The 18,330-nt window shown below is 41.4% G+C and overlaps 2 protein-coding genes across 2 annotated transcripts; both read left to right on the forward strand.

Annotated features, from left to right (window-relative positions):
• The first annotated feature begins 4,054 nt into the window (after positions 1–4,054).
• Positions 4,055–9,051, forward strand: LOC118427782. The gene is made up of 5 exons (XM_035837711.1): positions 4,055–4,162; positions 7,214–7,362; positions 7,762–7,899; positions 8,008–8,166; positions 8,508–9,051. Exons 2-5 carry the CDS (start codon positions 7,215–7,217, stop codon positions 8,516–8,518), a joined length of 456 nt encoding a protein of 151 aa, XP_035693604.1. The 5' UTR covers positions 4,055–4,162; position 7,214; the 3' UTR covers positions 8,519–9,051.
• Positions 9,052–10,420: 1,369 nt separating this feature from the next.
• Positions 10,421–18,326, forward strand: LOC118428133. Its single transcript, XM_035838116.1, has 5 exons — positions 10,421–10,771; positions 13,764–14,220; positions 15,354–15,527; positions 16,143–16,347; positions 17,206–18,326. Exons 2-5 carry the CDS (start codon positions 13,780–13,782, stop codon positions 18,324–18,326), a joined length of 1,941 nt encoding a protein of 646 aa, XP_035694009.1. The 5' UTR covers positions 10,421–10,771; positions 13,764–13,779.
• Positions 18,327–18,330: the final 4 nt, after the last annotated feature.

Here is an 18,330-nt window from a genome sequence, read left to right on the forward strand (position 1 = left end):
TGCTTTTCATTACTAAGGTGCAGCTTTGAATGCAAAAAAATAAAGAATTGATACCACCCCTTCCCTAAGGCAGTTCTGCCTCATGTTTACTATAGATGGAATGTTATATAATTACCTAGAGTTCCACGAACACATACCTTTGCCAAATAAACCAGGTCTGTTATGTAGAATGTGTTACTCATTACATTTTATTTTATATGCCTGGAGTTGGTTCCCATTGCTCATACAAATTAGATCCCTATTTACATAATAATATTAAATTGTATCAAGCATCACTTAAGTTATCAGCATACCAAAAATCATGATGATACTTTCATCCTTCTTGAAACCGGCTCCTGCAGTTCAAGGAAAGAAGTTAGCGGAGCCAAACATACACCTCTTACTCTCTGCCATCTTTTTCAGTTACATATGTGACAAATTTGAAAGTCCTATCACTGAATGCAGTTGATTTATCAACTTCTGTCATTAATTATGCAAATTAACTGTTAATTTGCATAGCTAGTATCTCATTGTGTAAGTTTTTACTTAGGCTATCTACATACCAAAAATCATGACGATCCGTCAACACGTTCATATTTTCCCATTAATTATGCAAATGAGATCATCATCTGCATAATTAATAATGTATTGATATTTCTTTCTTTCTCAGCTACAAATGTGACAAGTTTAAAATTCCTATAAAGGAATGCAGTGGATTTACAAACTTTCCTCATTAATTATGCAAATTAGCTGTCGATTTGCATAATTATAATTCCATCATGTAAGTCTTCCCTTCGGCTATCTACAGACCAAAAATCATGACGATTCGTCAACACGTTCATATTTTCTCATCAATTATGCAAATGAGGCCGTCATTTGCATAATTAATATGCATTGATATTTCTCTCTTTCTCATCTATATATGTGACAAGTTTGAAAGTCCTATCGTGAAATGCAGTGGAGTTATAAACTTTCCTCATTAATTATGCAAATTAGTTGCTGATTTGCATAATCAGTATTCCATTATGTACATTGTTACCTGGGCTATCTACATACCAAAAATCATGACGATCCATCAACACGTTCTCCAGTTATTCTCGTCCAAAGTTTGAAAGGAAATCGGTGACTGCAGTTCCAAACAAGCCGCTAGGGGGTCCAAACTTACGGCACTTACTCTCTGCCCCAAGGGCTATCTACCACTAAAAAATCATAACCACAGCATGTCCAGAACACGAGATATCAAAAATTGAGGTTCTGCTGCAGTACCTTAGCAAGCCGCTAGGGGGCCCATTATCGAACTTGACCTTCGTTTTCCCGACCCCTACCCACCTACCAAATATAATCGGGATACATCAAAGGCTTCCTGAGTTATGCTGTTAACAGACACACAGACACACACACAGACAGACTCACAAGCCTAAAACATAACCTTAGCCATTCTGGCAAAGGTAATTAATTGTATACTCCCAAATAATGTAGGTAAGGCCCATCCTTTGTGATGTCAGGTAGGTCAATGAACCTTCGTCAAATGTTGTCCATATGCGAACATCTACCAGACTTCAGACTGACAGAAACTAAACGTAGCACATGTATTGGTTATCAAAAGACTAAAAACTGCTTCTCTCAGTCCATTAAAATGAGTAAAGTGAAATTTCTGATCTAAAATGTAAGGGTAGAATGTTCACAACTTGGCCGGCAAGTACCTCCATTAATAATATGGCTTAAAGTATTAAAAAAACCTGCAACTTTGCAACATGAGCTAAAATTGAGTATAAAGGATTATAAAAATGTTGGTGTCTTGTCAGGTGTGCCCAGAAGTTTGCTTTTCATCAAAAGACTGAAATTGTTACTCTCAGTACATGACAATTAAGCTTTGTCTTGTTTACATATAAAATATAGACACTCTCTGTCTCTGATGCGGGTTGTCTACACATGTGCCTTGACTGGTGCTGCTCGTATTTGCCTGTTGCACAGAGCCACCGTGATTGTCCCAGACGAGCGAAAAAAGAAATTTACATTATCATGGTGTTATAACCATCCATCCATAAACAGAGACTAATCACTTACCAGATCATTTTGACAATCGTCCCTTGACAGCATTTTGCAGTTCGAGACAGAGAAAAATAGAAAGCATCACTGGATTGTCCTTTACCAACAGAGAACAGGATACCCATGCGCTTTGGATACCCAATTACTTGACATATAACACGTTGGTTCACCTTTATTCGCAGGGTAACCTTTCTCCGTTGTATTTAACACCAGGGTATTTCGGGCTGTCAAGTCGACGGACAGTGGTCTCAAATTTATATCTAAAAAAAATGCAATTTGAAACCTTGCACCTTCCATCAACATGATATCCCTAATAGCTAAATATCCTGTTTTTAGGTACAACGGATACAGAATACCACACAAATAAAGGTGAGCAAGCGTTACATATCGGAATCGATAAGGTCGAGATTCGGTCATATAAACATACGGCAATTACAGACCAATGAAAAGCAGGAGACGCTGTAGTTGTTAGGTGTGTACAGAAGTTTGCTTCTTATGAAGTGCACTTTACTGTTGATTGTGACATGTATGCCAATGATACTATCTAATTACAAAGAAAGTAGATTCCCTCATTTTAGACACATGAGTAGCACTGACAAGTTTATATTCCTCATGCGTTTTGACAAACCAACCATAGCTAAACCCATACAGTCCTACATTTTCACCATTACCAAGAAGCGAGAAGAAGCCGAACCTCAGAATTAGACAAGATTTGTGATACTTTTTGACTTGTTGTGACATGTACTCAGCACGGTTGGGCAAATCTGTACAATAAGGGTCTTCATTCAATCAAAAGGCTAAAATTGACACCACAGGAATTCCAGCCAGACAAAAGCTTAAAGGTGGCATAATTGCCTAGAGTAAGGTGCCATAATTGCCCCCCCCCCCCCGGCATGATTGCGATGGATCTGTTATCTTGGGGCCAAAACAGTCCTCACCATGAGAAAAACAGACGAAGACATTAGCACGGACCATGAAATGACCAAAGCACTTCTGCCCCAACAATAGATGGCATCTTGGTTAGATACTCCCAACGAGTATCACATCAATCGTTTTGTCAGATAGAACAATGGAAGTCTGTCACATGTTGTCTATGCGTGAACATCTGTGAATTCAAGTTGTGTTCCTAGACTTAGAAATATATTTGTAGCTTTGAAACACCCAACAATGCCTTAAGGTGTGTGTGTTGGTAACTTTGCTTTTCATTTACTTAAGGTGCAGCTTTGGAATGCAAAAAAAATAAAGAAATGATACCAACCCTTCCCTAAGGCAGTTCTGCCTCATGTTTACTATAGATGGAATGTTAATTGTATACTCCCAAATAATGTAGGTAAGGCCCATCCTTTGTGGTTATGTAGGTCAATGAACCTTCGTCAAATGTTGTCCATATGAGAACATCTGGGCCTTTAAGTTTTGTTTCCAGACTTCAGACTGACAGAAACTAAAAGTAGTACATGTATTGGTTATTAAAAGACTAAAAACTGCTTCTGTCAATCCATTAAAATGAGTAAAGTGAAATTTCTGATCCAAAATGTAAGGGTAGAATGTTCACAACTTGGCCGGCAAGTACCTCCATTAATAATATTGTGACATGTACTCAGCTCCGTTGGGAAAAACTGTACAATAAAGGTCTTCATTCAATCAAAAAGCTAAAATTGACACCACTGGAATTCCAGCCAGACAAAAGCTTAGGGTAAGGTGGCATAATTGCCTAGAGTAAGGTGCCATAATTGCCCCCCCCCCCGGCATGATTGCGATGGATCTGTTATACTCCCAAATAATGTAGGTAAGGCCCATCCTTTGTGAACATCTGGGCCTTTAAGTTTTGTTTCCAGACTTCAGACTGACAGAAACTAAAAGTAGTACATGTAGTCGTTATCAAAAGACTAAAAACTGCTTCTCTCAGTCCATCAAAATGAGTAAAGTGAAATTTCTGATCCAAAATGTTAGATCAAAATTATGTATACTATGGACATGCTGACTTACTACTCATTTACATAATTGCTGGATATAATAGCTTGAAGCTGGCTCTCCCAGTCGCATAGACAGAATAGCCGTGTGAGAGCGAGTCGTGCCCAGACCAACTCTGTCTCTTTTTGTCCATACGTCCGTAGCCGACAACCACTTCAACAAGGTAAGAGACTGCAAGTCGTGTAAAGTTGCACTAGTAGCTTAATCTCCAATCTTCCTGTGGTTTAGTACCATAAGCTGGGAAAGGAGTTTAGCCGGCAGAGGAGTTTTATTCCATTCGCGGGGGAATAAATCTCCTCTGCCATGCTAAACTCCTTCCCTAGCTTATGTTACTATCTTAAACCACTGCAAGATCTGCTTGGAGATTAGCCTCTCACTGCCACTTTTCTTCCGTTTTGTATACTTTTACGTATTACGCAATATCTGAATTATAAAAAATGACGAAAATAACGAAACAGTTCCGCGGTGAACGAACCCCGCAGTGCCGCACCGCACTCTCAAAACAGGTTGCTGGGAAAAATCGTGACCTTTTCCTTTCTTCCGTTTTTTATCGACCAGTGGGACTTTTCCCACCAACCTCTGCCTGGAGAGTACCGCACCGGTGCCCCAAGTGCAGTGAGAATCCACCTTTTAGTCAGCGATCCAAATAGAAAGGTTGTGAAGTCCATAAAGCAAACATGTCGGCATGATTATGGGTAGAACATGACTTTCCCTGGATAAGGTCCCAGTCACATCCATTCTGACATGGTTACTAAGGCGACAACAAATTAAAGTCATTTTGGACAGTTGTAAGTGTATCGTGCACATTTCATATATTTTGTGTTGGACATGGTTCTCATGAACCCTTGTCAACAGTCGGTTCTTTCAAAGCCTCACGGAAATTCCCACATAATTCCCGCTAATGTGATAGTTGGTGTAGAGAAAGACATACTAAAGAGTAGCATACTAAAGAGTTTTTGAGATAAAAAATAAAGTTAACAGTTCTTGGTGGGAGACCAATGTGCAGATGTTGGCACAGTGTATTTCTGGTACACAATTAGACAGATTAGCCCTCAGCCGAAGTGGCTCGGTGGGCGTCACTCCACCGTCAGGGAAAGTCGTGTAAAGTGTCTTTCACAAGTGCACAACGTCGGGGCATGGTGGGTATCGAACTCGGAACCTTTCGATTCCGAGCCAAACGCTCTACCAGTTGCGACACACTAACGCCACTCAATATCTCAAGTTTTTGAGATATCGTGCTTAGAATGCCAATGCCTTCATGTCATGTTTAGAGCGTCAGCGAGTGTTTGAAAAAAAGGGACTTCAAAAGGTGAGAAGTGACATCCAAGTGACTACTTTTAAAATTTATGACATACAGTAGGTGGTCTTATGTTTGTCCGGGATAGCGCAATACATGTAACACTGTTAGAATTTGCACCAAGAAACAGAAAGCATGAAAACTATGATGTGCGTCAAGAATGGTGTGACTCATGTGAGAACAAAAATCAAGCGAGCTAGCATTGTGCAAGAATGCAGCATAGCCACTTTCTCTGTCAATCAAAAATCTTGTTTGTTCGTTTCAATTGATAGCCCCTGCGGCCAACACAGCCCTGTTGTTAACACAACCCATTAGGATAACACCCCCACCCCCTTGCGGCCTAGCGGCTGTTGTACTTTTTTGGTCTCGTACAAAGCAAACATCGTTAACACTAATTTTCTAACTTTAGTTTGATACAACGTCAAGAATGCTATGACTGAGAACAAAAATCAAGCGACTTAGTTTTACCCAAGAATGCAGAGACGCATTATCTGCGTACAGCAACGCCTCTTTTTTGTGTCAATCAAAATCGTTCTTTTGTTCGTTTTAAATGATAGCCCCTCCGGTCAACACAGCCCCTGTTGTATCAGTACCAATCATACCATTCTTGACGCACATCATCATCGTTTTCATGCTTTCTTGACGCACATCATCATCGTTTTAATGCTTTCTGTTTCTTCGCGCAAACTTGCTATCCAGGACAAACATAAGATCACCTGCAGTATATCATAATCCTTAAAAGCAGTCACTTCTCATCTTTTGAAGTCCCATTGTTCACTGTCCATTGAGATGTGTTACGGTGAGTTGAAACGTGCCATTGTCTGCAACACGCCCATTTTTGCTGTCCGCGATTAAGGAGATGTGCGCGATTAAGGAGAGCCAAAGAAGTGAAAGGAACACTCTACTTGTATCTTTACTACGACACGCTTGTGAACAGAAATCAAGCAAACTCACGCTCCTCCACAGCGTCCTCTAATTAAATCCACGCCCGGCGGCATAACTCCCCTCTCGGCAATCTAGAAGGGTAATCTAAATACCCTCACAGCGCCACCAAATTAGGTACATTTCTAAGTTCCCTTTGATACAACGTATCACCATTTTGGCAACATTTTACCCCCGAAATAGTAAACGTGCGTCTTCTTTTAGCCCCATTAACTGTAGAAAATACTAGCTAACTAGGTACAGTCACACGTTGTGTAGAAACGCAGCCACTTACGGTTTGCTTTAATAGGTAATTGAGACAAACGCAAAACCATATAAAAATGACAGCTGTGGATTCCATGTAGTTTTACTTGTTGGTAGGTAAGCCCAACAATCTAAACCTATGGCTTCTTCGCGGCGCTGGGTACGAGCGTGAAGCAAAGCTGAAGTATGAGCTGAACTACATGTATACTACAAGTTGTAATGTGAAAATTGTGGCAAATATGGGTTGCGAAATGCAGATACTGAACGGCCGGGTTACTCAAACATCTAGAGATATGTCAGTACATGTATCTGAATATGCTCATGACTTATTAACGCTAAGGGCACAACCCGCCGTACGTGCAAATACGTGCTGTCTACGTGTGAAACGTTGGCAATCTTTTGGGATCCGTATTAAAGTACCGCCTCCGTACGAACCCGTAGGGAATCCGACGGATATTGGAGCACGCAGACACGCCGTAGAACTTTACGTGCAGGCAAAACTTTGTGTGCCATCGGGCCTTGGATTCGCCCCCGTACGTGCCAGTACGGGCGACGCGCCTGTCCTGTACAGCCTGAACGTTTTCAGAAATACGTGGCGGACGTGGCCTCCCCAAAAAACGTACGGACAAATTGCACCTACGGCGGGCTGTGCCCTTAGGCTTACCGGAAACACTAATGAAAGTATTACTTGTCCGGTCCAACCCTTAACCCTCTCTGATCTTTCGTCCACAGAATGAGGGTCTTTTTGCTGATCGCTGCCTTGTTGCTAGCAACAGCTGTCTTGATGACAGAATCAAGCCGGCGGCGCTCTAGCGGCCGTAGGCGTTCTCGCGGCGGCCGTAGGCGTTCGTGGTACAGAAGGCGCGGTTATGTAGCCGGAGGTACTTGACGTCTGTCTTTTATTTACATTTTACACCGCTATTGTAGCAGAACACAGCTTTTCTTGTTGCGTACTTACAAGTACGTTGTTTCATGACAGTTCGTATGACTGGCCGCCCCGCCATCCGTGTATCATCTAGAGAGCCAAGATGACTCATCATCAATCAGCAATAATGATGGCAGCTGCAAATATGATTTTGAAATGGCTTACAAACACACACTCGCCATTCATCGACAACAAAGACAAAAGAAGTGACGTTGATGACAAACCGAATGGACGGTATTCTGATGTAAAGATAGGCTATAACATACCAAAGACCACAAGCAGCCATTCCCAAAACAAGAGAAAGTCATTTCGTATCTTGTATCTTACTACATGTGTTCTTTGTATCTGCCTACAGATGGGGACTTCGAGAAGAGGAGGGAGGAGAAGCTCCAAAATGCTCGTGACATGCTGGAGAACCTTATGAATGATGTGGAGGAAGGAGCATTCCTGGATATGGGAAAAGGACAAGACCAGGAGATGGAAGGGGCTGATGGTGAGTTCTTCACCTTTAAAGTCGTCCTTTTTTTGTCTTTTCAATCCATTTCCATTTTGTTCTCATTGGTATTCAACTTATAGCATTTTACTCGTGTTCATTTCACAGGAGACACTTTTGAGAAGAAAATGGCTACCTACCAGGAGACTGAAGATGAGCTGGATGAGGAGAATGATGCAGTGGAGGAAGATGCCGCCTTGGGTCTGATGGAGGAGGAGCTGGAGGAACTGCAGGAGGAAGTGGAGGAAGTCATCGGCAACCTTGGTGGTGAGGACTGAGTTCAGTGCAATGCACTGTGTTGATTATTACGTTCTTTCGTTTCATCATATGATGCAACAAAAGCACAAAATCACAAGACGAACAAAAGTAGACTACGGGTTCTAACAACTAAAGCTGAATAGACTGGATTAAAAGAGATGATGAGAAAATGAAACTACACGTACTTGAATGCTGAAATCTAATGACAAAGACTTTATGTTAACCAGGTATAACCCTCTTATTTCAAAGCGCATGGACACAAGTACACATACTTTTGCAATGTTGCAATTCATATTTTAACGATTTGCTAGTTGCAATTCAAAGACTTACTAAACTTCTATTTCTTTCAGGGACCAACTAGACCCAGTTGAAGAGTCCCTGCCTGCAGGAAAAGTCCAACCCTTTTCGAAGAGGATTCCCAGGACGTTAGACTAGTCAATTTAAAGTAGAGGTGCCCTTTCGTTCATAATGAGGTGTAACATTGGTTATAGACAACAATGGTTAAAATACAGCCTAAATGATCGAGGAGTCTTAGATTTTCACATGGCTATTACTCGATGGTGTTTCTTAATGACGCTTTATGTCCATCAGGAGTCGATGAAGACCTTGACTTGAATCGTTTCTCTTCTTTGCCTTTTCGTTCATATTGAGGTGTAACATAAATTATAGACAACAATGGTAAAAATACAGCCTAAATGACCGAGGAGTCTTAGATTTTCACATGGCTATTTGTCGATGGTGTTTCTTAATGACGCTTTTCGTCCATCGCGAGTCGATGAAGACCTTGACTTCAATGAATCTCTTCTCTTCTTAATGATCGATGTTTCGAAACATGTATCCTTAATTTCTGTATGCCTGAAGTGGTGGGGAAAATAAAGGTATAAGACAAAATAATGGTCTGCTGGGTTGATTTTGATTCAGTTGATAGCTTTGGAAGCTGACAGAGACTATTTCATTTAATGTTCTCCTTCTCCAAAAAAAATCGTTACAGACGCCAGTAAGTAACGTGCATGTGCATGCGTCTCTTAGTATGCGACCATGTCCAGTACGTCTGCAGTTCAAATTCCAGCTGATATCGCTCTTATTATCTATTCACCATCGGAAAGAATAACTATCGTATTACGGTCAATAGTATTTATAAATCTTTAGACGCTTCCAAATTTTAAGAAACACATTGTGATGAAACATTTTGTATCTATCGATTTTTCAGAAGAATCTTTAGATGCTTTGAAAAATAGCTTGAGATGCTTTGAAAGGGTCTGGAAAAAATTTTGAAACCTTTTTAAAGAATCTTGAGACTTAATACAAATATCACAAGATTCTCATGAAAAAAACAATTAAAGATTGACTCGAAATGTCTAAAGATTTACCACAAATTCTCAAGATTTTTCGATTTTCAACGAGGCGTGAAGAGATGTCAATATGATCCGTTGAGTACAAGAAACGTTTTTCACAAAATATCAGCTACGTGATTTTAAACTGTAAGAGGCTACAAGCATTTGTCCAAAGTACTCTGCCCAGTCCAATAATAATCTGCTCGCTGTTTTGAGAGTTTTAACAGTCCTTGTAAGCTCCTCTCGATTGAACCCTTTCTGAGAAGAGAGAGTAGTGGGCCCTCGCATGAACAGTACCTTCCTTTGACTACTGTTCATTATTGCTAAAGACAGAAGAGCAGGCGGGCATCTTTCAGCTGAAACGACTGTTAACGTTTCTAAACAGCATCTACCCCTCTGACGAGTGATACAAAACTCATGGACAAGACCACAGCATGTTTAGGACAAAAGATAAAAAAAAAAAAACAGACGTTTTGCTGCAGTACCAAAGTCAGCTGCCAGAAGACCCAAAATCTACATTGACCTTTGTGTCGACAATACCCACACACCTACCAAATTTCGTCACAATCCCTCCAGAAGTTTACAAGTTATTGCTCTGATTACACACACACACACAGAGAATATGTAGCCAAAACTTACATTTGTCTTGGAGGTAAATAAAATATATGGAGAGAAAAATGAAAAAAAAAAAAAACACAACTATCAATATAATCCAGAAGAAGTTGTTGATAAAACAATTTGAGTTTAAAAGTCAAATTTATCGTTAAGTGTTGCCAACCGTCCCAAATTTTGGCCGTTATTGCTAGCATTGATGAAACCCGCGGCGTTGAATTGGTCAATGGAACTTTAGTGGACCACCGTTGTCTACTGTGCAAATCAAACGATTCTCCCGTCCAACCACATACACGTAACGCCGAGCAAACAGCGTGATTCGCTGAGCCAACAACTACACGTACGCCTCGCTACGTAAGGTTGTCGACCTTTCTTTTACCTCTACTCAGCAAATGATTCTTGCAAACGATAATTTGAGCAAACAACGCGCGATTTGCCCAACTCACAACCACGATTCACACGTGTGCCGTGAGACCTTGACCAGCTTATACAGTCATCCAATCAGAGGTTGTGTCAGAAGGAGTATGGACTCGGTGGGTGGAAAGTTACTCAGTCAGAGAACGTAGTTTGACGTTTCGTCCTAATAAAAGATCACCACATCGACTGAAGGCGGTTCCTGTATAGCTCGGTCTGTGCTCTACAACTACAGGTTGTACGAAGAACACACGGTGAGTCAGTCAGTTTCGCATAAGGTTTTATTTTGCTTCTACATGTTCATGTGTAGTGGTCAAACATTTTGTTAAACACTAAGGGGTCAGCTTGACCAGTGGAGGGACCAAATAAAAGCGACCACCTGTAGTGTGTAAGATAGTAAACACTACTTATAGTATTCTCTAAGCAGAAGTTTCGGCCGGGGTATAGTAGCAGCCACGATATTTTTTTTTTCATTGAGGCAGGCGAAGCAGATCGCGGCCACCCTACCCAAACCTATGCTTAGAGATCAGCAATGGTCTTGCCAGACACTAGTCACAACTTTTTGTCATGACCTACTTAAGAGTATTTGAATTTGTACAATCTCACAGAAGAGCAAACGTAAGTGCTATTTGAAAAAAAAAGAAAATCAAGCCATCATGCGAGAAGGTGTAATGATATAAAGTGGTCATACCACTGTTAATAGCAAATCCTTTACAGTTGTCGTGCAATAAAGTTCTATCTTTCTATCTATCTATCTATCTATCATAGACATGTACGCATGTACGGATATATGAATTGCTAGGATATGGGGGAATTAAGCAGGTTGTCTTGTCTTTCGTAGAAACAATAAATTTCATTTTCTTGCGTAAACCACTATAAATTCAATATTTTATGTACCATTAACTTACTGGGAGAGGGTGATGAACTGCCGATATTGTTATTTTGTAAGGTACTCTGACTTTGCACCATGGTCCATGAAACTGTTATACAACGATATCAAGGCAAACGTTGTAAAAAGCATCATTTAGAAACAGTACTATTGATAAGCATCATAGTACACATATGAGATAAAACTAGTATCCTCACTTTCCAGTCAACGTGAAATCTTAATAACGAATGTTACAATATATTTCTCGCGTAGTTCGTACAGGGCAAACCTGTTTATCGACGGGGAACCGTGGGTTAATGAAAAATCCGAAAACAAACACTTCCACGGTAGTGCATACCATCTGGGACACATATATCTCTATGTCCTATTTCCTACAGCGTTTAACTTCAGAGCGAATTTCATGGTAATGAGAAAGACAGAATCTGATGACAAATTTCTCATGTAGATATTGTTTATTCTTTTAAAAGAATAGAGAGAGAGTACGTGTGCGTACTCGAGTCGGTCTGTTGTTTTCTGCGCTATGCTCGTTGTCGAACACGCGTACGCTGATGCAATGTTAACTGCCTTACGAAAACAATTCCGACCTTTGGAGCCTGAGACCTTAGCATGGCCGGATGGGGTTTTCTCGTGTACAAACGTTTAACAACGTCCTGTGTGACAAAAATTAGTTCAAAATTTCTAATAAATGGATTAACGCAATCAAAAATTGGACAATTTTAGGAGAAATGTATGATAGTATTATTGCGCTATTTCTGAACATCGTAGGTTCACCTTTAGTACCATTCATGTCTCTCAGGATGACGTAATATTCAGACGACACGTTGCTTGTGATCACGCTTTCGCTGCGTGATCGAGCCGAACGGGGACCCTTACGCTAACAGCTGTTGAGTAAAGGTTACGATAATAATTAGAAAGTTTATGTCAACTGCAAGTTAGATGTACTCAAGTGATAAGGCAGAATTATTTTAGCTGATGAAATCACCCTCGTAAAATGTCTTTGTCATCAGAAACGTAAGTATGCCAAGGATTTGACTGTTTTATATGATTTGTTATTTCTTCTTAAGAGTCATACAAAATATTCTACGGTTATGAATCATCGAGGTTTTCAGCATTAAACACAACCATCTTAATAGGTACAAAACATGATTTTGTTGTGAATAAAAACTGTATAAATGTCTTTCAGCAAACTTTTTTTCCAAAGAGCTCGGACTTTCGTTGTACAGTACATAATTTATACGTAATACTAGCGTGCACCCATATGGCTTATGTTCTTCAATTTTTGGCGACAATAAAACTTTAAGATGTACATATGCCCGGTCCGGTCTTAATTTTTGTGCCATTGTGTGACGGGGTGGACGACGAAAAATAACTTGTTATAATCTGAAATTATGCAAAATAATCTCAAGTAAACGCTACACTTGAAGCACTGGGAACGCGGAAATGTCTAATAATATTTCATCGATCAATTGAAGACAAATGTTTGCACAAAAATTGAATATACCAATACACACGGCGTACAATGGATCCAAAGATAAATATCACAAATTCAGTCCAATATGTGAACAATTTTCCCCCTTATTTTCCCCACTGGGATTCGTTCTGTTGCCTGTTACCTCCACCAAGAAGGTTCTGTTTTCGGAGCCGTTTGTGACGGACTAGCTGCGTGTTTTTATACTATTTGTGTGTGGACAGCATAACACAAGAAGCTGTGAATGGATCCGGATTGACATTGTGATATTTAGAATGTGGGTGGGGAAAACGATGGTCAAGTTCGATAATGGGCCTCTTGGCGGCTTTTTACGATATTACAGCGGAACTTGCGATTTTATATCTTGTGTTCTAAAATTGATATAATCGTACTTTTTGAATGGTAGATAGCTCTTGATACAGAATGTAAGGATTGGCCCCTATGTGGCTTTCTTCGGAACTGTAGCGGGCCTTTTATGGTTGGAAATTTTAGAAGAGAATTACTCATCTTTACCTTTCTGACCTTTGTATGCGATAGAATTTATTTGGATTTGATTTCATCTAAGATCCACCTGGGATATAACGCTGGTTCACCTTTATCCGAGGGTGACCTATATCCGTTGTTTGTAAAAAAAAGCGTATTTAGGGATATGAAGTCGATTGACGGTGGTTTCAAATCGGAACATTTAAAAAATATTGCAAATTTGAAACCACTGCCAGCAGACTTAATACTCCTAGATGTGCTGTTTTTAAAGACAACGGATAAAGGTCACCCCGTGGATAAAGGTGAACTAGCGTTAATACATTGTACCGTGTACAATTGTCGTGCAATAAAGTTTTTCTTCATACACGTGTATAACAAACTGTGGTATCTTAAATTGTGTCAACAGGAATACCACCATCGACATGGAGAGAAGGAAGGGAAAACCCTCGGACCCAAGAGGCCTCCTGGCCAACAAACCAACAACGACTGCAAGGGCACAACCCTCCACCATGATGAGTCTATCGTTCTGTGCTATCTTCATAGCTTCCGAAGTTGCCAAGCAATCCGTAACATATGCCACAAGACATTTCAACAACGGGGTTTACCCCATATCGTCCTCTGCCATCGTGTGCTGTATTGAGCTCGTCAAGTTGATAATGGTTTTGATACCGGTTATGTTTACGACTGGTTTTTCCTCGTTTCGGCCTTCCATCGTGTTTGCCGTGCCCTCTGTTATATACTGCGCGAACAACAACTTGTACCTGTTCGCCCTGAACTACACCACCCCTCCCACTTGGAATGTGCTGATCCAGTCTCGCGTCATCATGACGGCACTGACCTACAGGATCATCTTTGGCAGACACGTGAGTGATACGTTCTACGGCAGGCTCTAACAAGTTTTGTACAATTCACCTGTCCTATCGGACGAGTACATAAAGATTTTACTTGCCCAAACCAACTTTCCAATTGGCCAAAATTCAAATAACATTTTTCTACGTTTTTTTACTTCCAGCAACTGAATTCTTTCATCACTGGCTCTATTTTTCTGCGTTGAGCAAATGCTTGATGCCATGACTGTAAAATGTGACAAGTATATCAAAATCTTACTCAGGAAAAATCCTACTTGCCCGATCGGTCAAAACGCACGCACACACACACACACACACACACACACACACACACACACACACACACACACACACACACACACACACATGTTCTCTAATGTAAATGACCAACATAGTTAAACAAGCGTAAAGCGGGGTAACCCTCACGACCTGACATAACTGATGATGGGAGGGGGGGGGGGAGCCATGAGTCAAACCAGATGGACCAAACCAGACTTCCAATTCTGCAAGTATCCTATTGTACCATTTTCGCCTTATGCCCTACCACTCGGACACAGCGCGGTCACACACCATGACAAACAAACAAACAAACAAACAAACACATAAACTGAAAACAATATTAATACCTTCATTTTCATGGTGGTGATAGCTAGTGGACCTAGTCTGTGTAACACAAACTATCCGGGCTGTAACTTGGGGTTGGCTAGATGTTGGTCGGGTCGCTGTAATCGTGATTTAATCAGGTATAGATTGGACCGTGCCACTTTTATGGTTAGCAAGTGTCGAGGAAACACAAACCAAGAAAACAAAACAACAATTTCTTATATCTGTTTTCAAAACAAAACAACAATTTCTTATATCTGTTTTTTTAATTCTTATTGTTAAGATCTTCCCATGGTCCGTAGCCATGGACTTTATTTTTTATTTACAATGTTACAAAGACGTTACAAGAAACACTCCTCAGTGCACACTCTTGACGTTATTGTTCCAACATACTTTCCGTATTTGTATTTTGAAATAGTGTGTTTTCCAATCATTATCAGCATGTTTATATTCTGAAATTTGACAACATTATAGAGCTTATAGCCAACAATGACATGATGCAAGTCTAATGATAAAGATGTACCATAATTTTCTGTTCTCAAAAGATCTCAGTAGTCCGCTGGGTAGCGCTGCTTCTCCTGATGCTGGGCATCGCGCTGGCGCAGTTGGCCGGGTCCTCCTCGTCCCCAGCGTCCCCAGACATCTACGTGCTCCCCCAGGCTCTCGGGCTCAGCCTCGTTAGTGCCGCCATCTCCACAGCAGCCTCCATCATCACAGAGGTAAGAGGATTTGTTTGTTTGTTTGTTTGTTTGCATACACCTCGTCCCCAGCGTCCCCAGACATCTACGTGCTCCCCCAGGCTCTCGGTCTCAGCCTCGTCAGTGCCGCCATCTCTACAGCAGCCTCCATCATCGCCGCCTTTGACCATGACTTTATTCAGATCCACATCTAGCATACAACGCCAAATAGGAAAGGGGAACCACTTGCATTTGCTAGCAAGTTATTTTAATAGTGTTTATAAACATGTATACATGTAACACCAATTCACCTTTATCCGCGGGGTAACCTATATCCGTTGTTCTTAAAACATGGCATTTAGGGATATCAAGTCGACGGACGGTGGTTTCAAATTGCGATATTTTTTTACAATATTTCGGTTTGAAACCGCTGTCCGTCGACTTGCTATCACTAAACACCTGTCCGAGTTTGAAAACGACGATTATAGGTTACCCCTCGGATAAAGGTGAACTAGCGTTACAGTGTACTTTGGCCCACAGTACTTGTGGGTGGTCATCCATGGAACTGCAGGTAAAACAGGGCGGGGAATCATGAGTACTGGCTACCAAATGTTGGTTTGAAGTGTTTATAGAGCACAATGTATGTTTGGTCCACAGTACTTGTTCAAGAACGACAAGCGACCGTTCATGGAACAGCAGGTACAGATGTACGCCTTCGGCTTCCTCATCGCGAGCATCTGGTCCGCCGTCGCTACCAGGGGTGACGTCTTTAAGATTAGCGGGGAATCTCTAAGGTCCGAAATAGTCTTCCTGTTGGTGGCATCCATTCTACTAGGTGGCGCCGGAGGACTGGCTGTTGCAGGTATGGCACATTACAAGTCTAAGGACCGATCCCAAAACCCCGCCCCCTGTTCGATCATGGTTTTATTTCGAACACGTACGTCAAAAATAGCCATTTCTGTCCAATGGGGCAGTTTTCGACGGAGGTGTTCGAAATAGTTTTTATCTGTTCGATATGGCGTTCGACAGGATCGGTCCATTCTGAAGTGCGCAGTTATGACATGTAATAACCCCTGCATGGTATACATATAGGAAAATATATTAAAGAATGTCTAGACGCTAGAAATCCCTCCAATGATTGTAAAAGACCATTTTCATCCCATACTATGCACGCTTGTATTAAGTAGATTAGCCTTATAGAACTGTAGTTATGTATCAGTAGATGCATGCTTTGTACTTTGTACAATTTTTGCGCAATAGTTTCCATTAACATCCATGGGAAGGTGACCTTGAGGAAGCAATGCAATTTTTTTTTCAAAATGAATTTGCACTGGAAAATGTTGATAATCAATCTGTTCCCAATGCATGCATTTTGGACGATTACAATCTAGTTTGCTTTTTAAAATCCAATATATAACCTCGCTCTAAAATCCCCAGCCACACTGTTGACGAGCTTCGGCAGTATTTTTTGATCGCCAAAAGGTCGGCCGATTATAGAATCGACCAAGGTTTGAATGTACTTTTTACCTGAAAACCCATCCCATGAGACGAGACTTGGGGACGAGCGAGCATCGGCCGATCTGTAAAAATCGAGCGATAATCTCAAGAACACCGGGCCGGGCGTATGACAGCCGAAAGTGTCATTTCAGAGCTCATAGACTCGTCTGCCGATCAGTTTTCCTGCCCATAACGTATTCTGATGCCCTCTTGTCGCTTACAGCGATCATCAAATCGTTGGACAACATCGTGAAGATCTACTCGGCCTCCATCTCCATCCTGATGACCGCCATCGTCTGCAGCTTCCTGTTCCCAGAGAAATTCGTCCTCAACACCGCCTTTGTCTTCGCCGTGCTCCTGATCCTCGTTTCCTCCGTTCTGTACGACAGGCAGGACCTCAGCAACATCCTCCCGTCAAACGTGCGCGTACCCAGATTCTTCCTCACCAGAAACTTCTTTCTCTTCGTGGCCTTTCTGACGATGCTGGTGCCGATAGGATACTTCATGGCAACGACTTCCTCGTCAACAGCAGACGTTCACAAAAGAGGCCTGAACACAATTAAGGGTGATCCTTTGTACGCAATGGAAGGCAAGGCCGCGAACGGAGAATCTGTAAAAATTCATCTTGATGCAGGCAAGAACATCCAAGCGGTTCTGTTCGAGAATGAAGGCGTGGCTTTGAAAGACGAGGATGGGAAACTACAAAGACAGTTTGATGCAATAAAGGAAAGGAAACTGAAGCAAGAGCAAAGCCAAGTAAAGAGGGATAAGCAAGAAGACGCCAGTGACAAGGAGGTGCCAAAACGGTCAAGAAGGAAAGAAGATGTACAGAAAGATGAGGATGACAGAAAACAGGATGCGGAGGCGAAACGCAGGCACGGTAATGATAGTGAAAATCCCCGAAGAGCTCATCCAAAACTGGTGAAAGTAGAAGACAGAATACGGGCCCTTGAAAAAGATCGCGCAGAAAAACTAGACAAAATCATGCACGGAGCTCCGGAAAAGAAACAAGTCATGCACAAAATGCACGGTCATGGCCAGGAGATGAAAGTACACGGAGAAAAAGAGGACAGCGTTGTTCACGGCAAAGACGGACAAAAAGACGAAGAGCTTTATGATAAAGGACTTGAGGAAGACGTCGAAAATGTAAGAATCAAAAATCGCCGAAAAAGTTTGAGGAAGGACACCCAACAATTCGCAGACACCAGAGATAAGAACAATGTCGAGGATTTGGTGGCAAAGTCGGGGACGGAGGTACCAAAAGTGGTCCACTTTGTTTGGGACGGTCGCAGAAATTTTCGGTTCCACGACCTACTCAGTGGAAGAGTGCAAAAAGCATCTTGAACCA

Source organism: Branchiostoma floridae, chromosome 12 (genome assembly GCF_000003815.2).
Source record: "Branchiostoma floridae strain S238N-H82 chromosome 12, Bfl_VNyyK, whole genome shotgun sequence".
NCBI lineage: Eukaryota > Metazoa > Chordata > Leptocardii > Amphioxiformes > Branchiostomatidae > Branchiostoma > Branchiostoma floridae.

Bases quoted from the DNA above. Each gene is read 5' to 3' on its own strand.
- LOC118427782 (XM_035837711.1), top strand. From the start codon at position 7,215: ATGAGGGTCTTTTTGCTGATCGCTGCCTTGTTGCTAGCAACAGCTGTC. The intron at 7,363-7,761 runs GTACTTGACGTC...ATCTGCCTACAG, and splicing joins GCGCGGTTATGTAGCCGGAG to ATGGGGACTTCGAGAAGAGG. The intron at 7,900-8,007 runs GTGAGTTCTTCA...TTCATTTCACAG, and splicing joins GGAGATGGAAGGGGCTGATG to GAGACACTTTTGAGAAGAAA.
- LOC118428133 (XM_035838116.1), top strand. From the start codon at position 13,780: ATGGAGAGAAGGAAGGGAAAACCCTCGGACCCAAGAGGCCTCCTGGCC. The intron at 15,528-16,142 runs GTAAGAGGATTT...TTTGGTCCACAG, and splicing joins CAGCCTCCATCATCACAGAG to TACTTGTTCAAGAACGACAA. The intron at 16,348-17,205 runs GTATGGCACATT...TGTCGCTTACAG, and splicing joins CGGAGGACTGGCTGTTGCAG to CGATCATCAAATCGTTGGAC.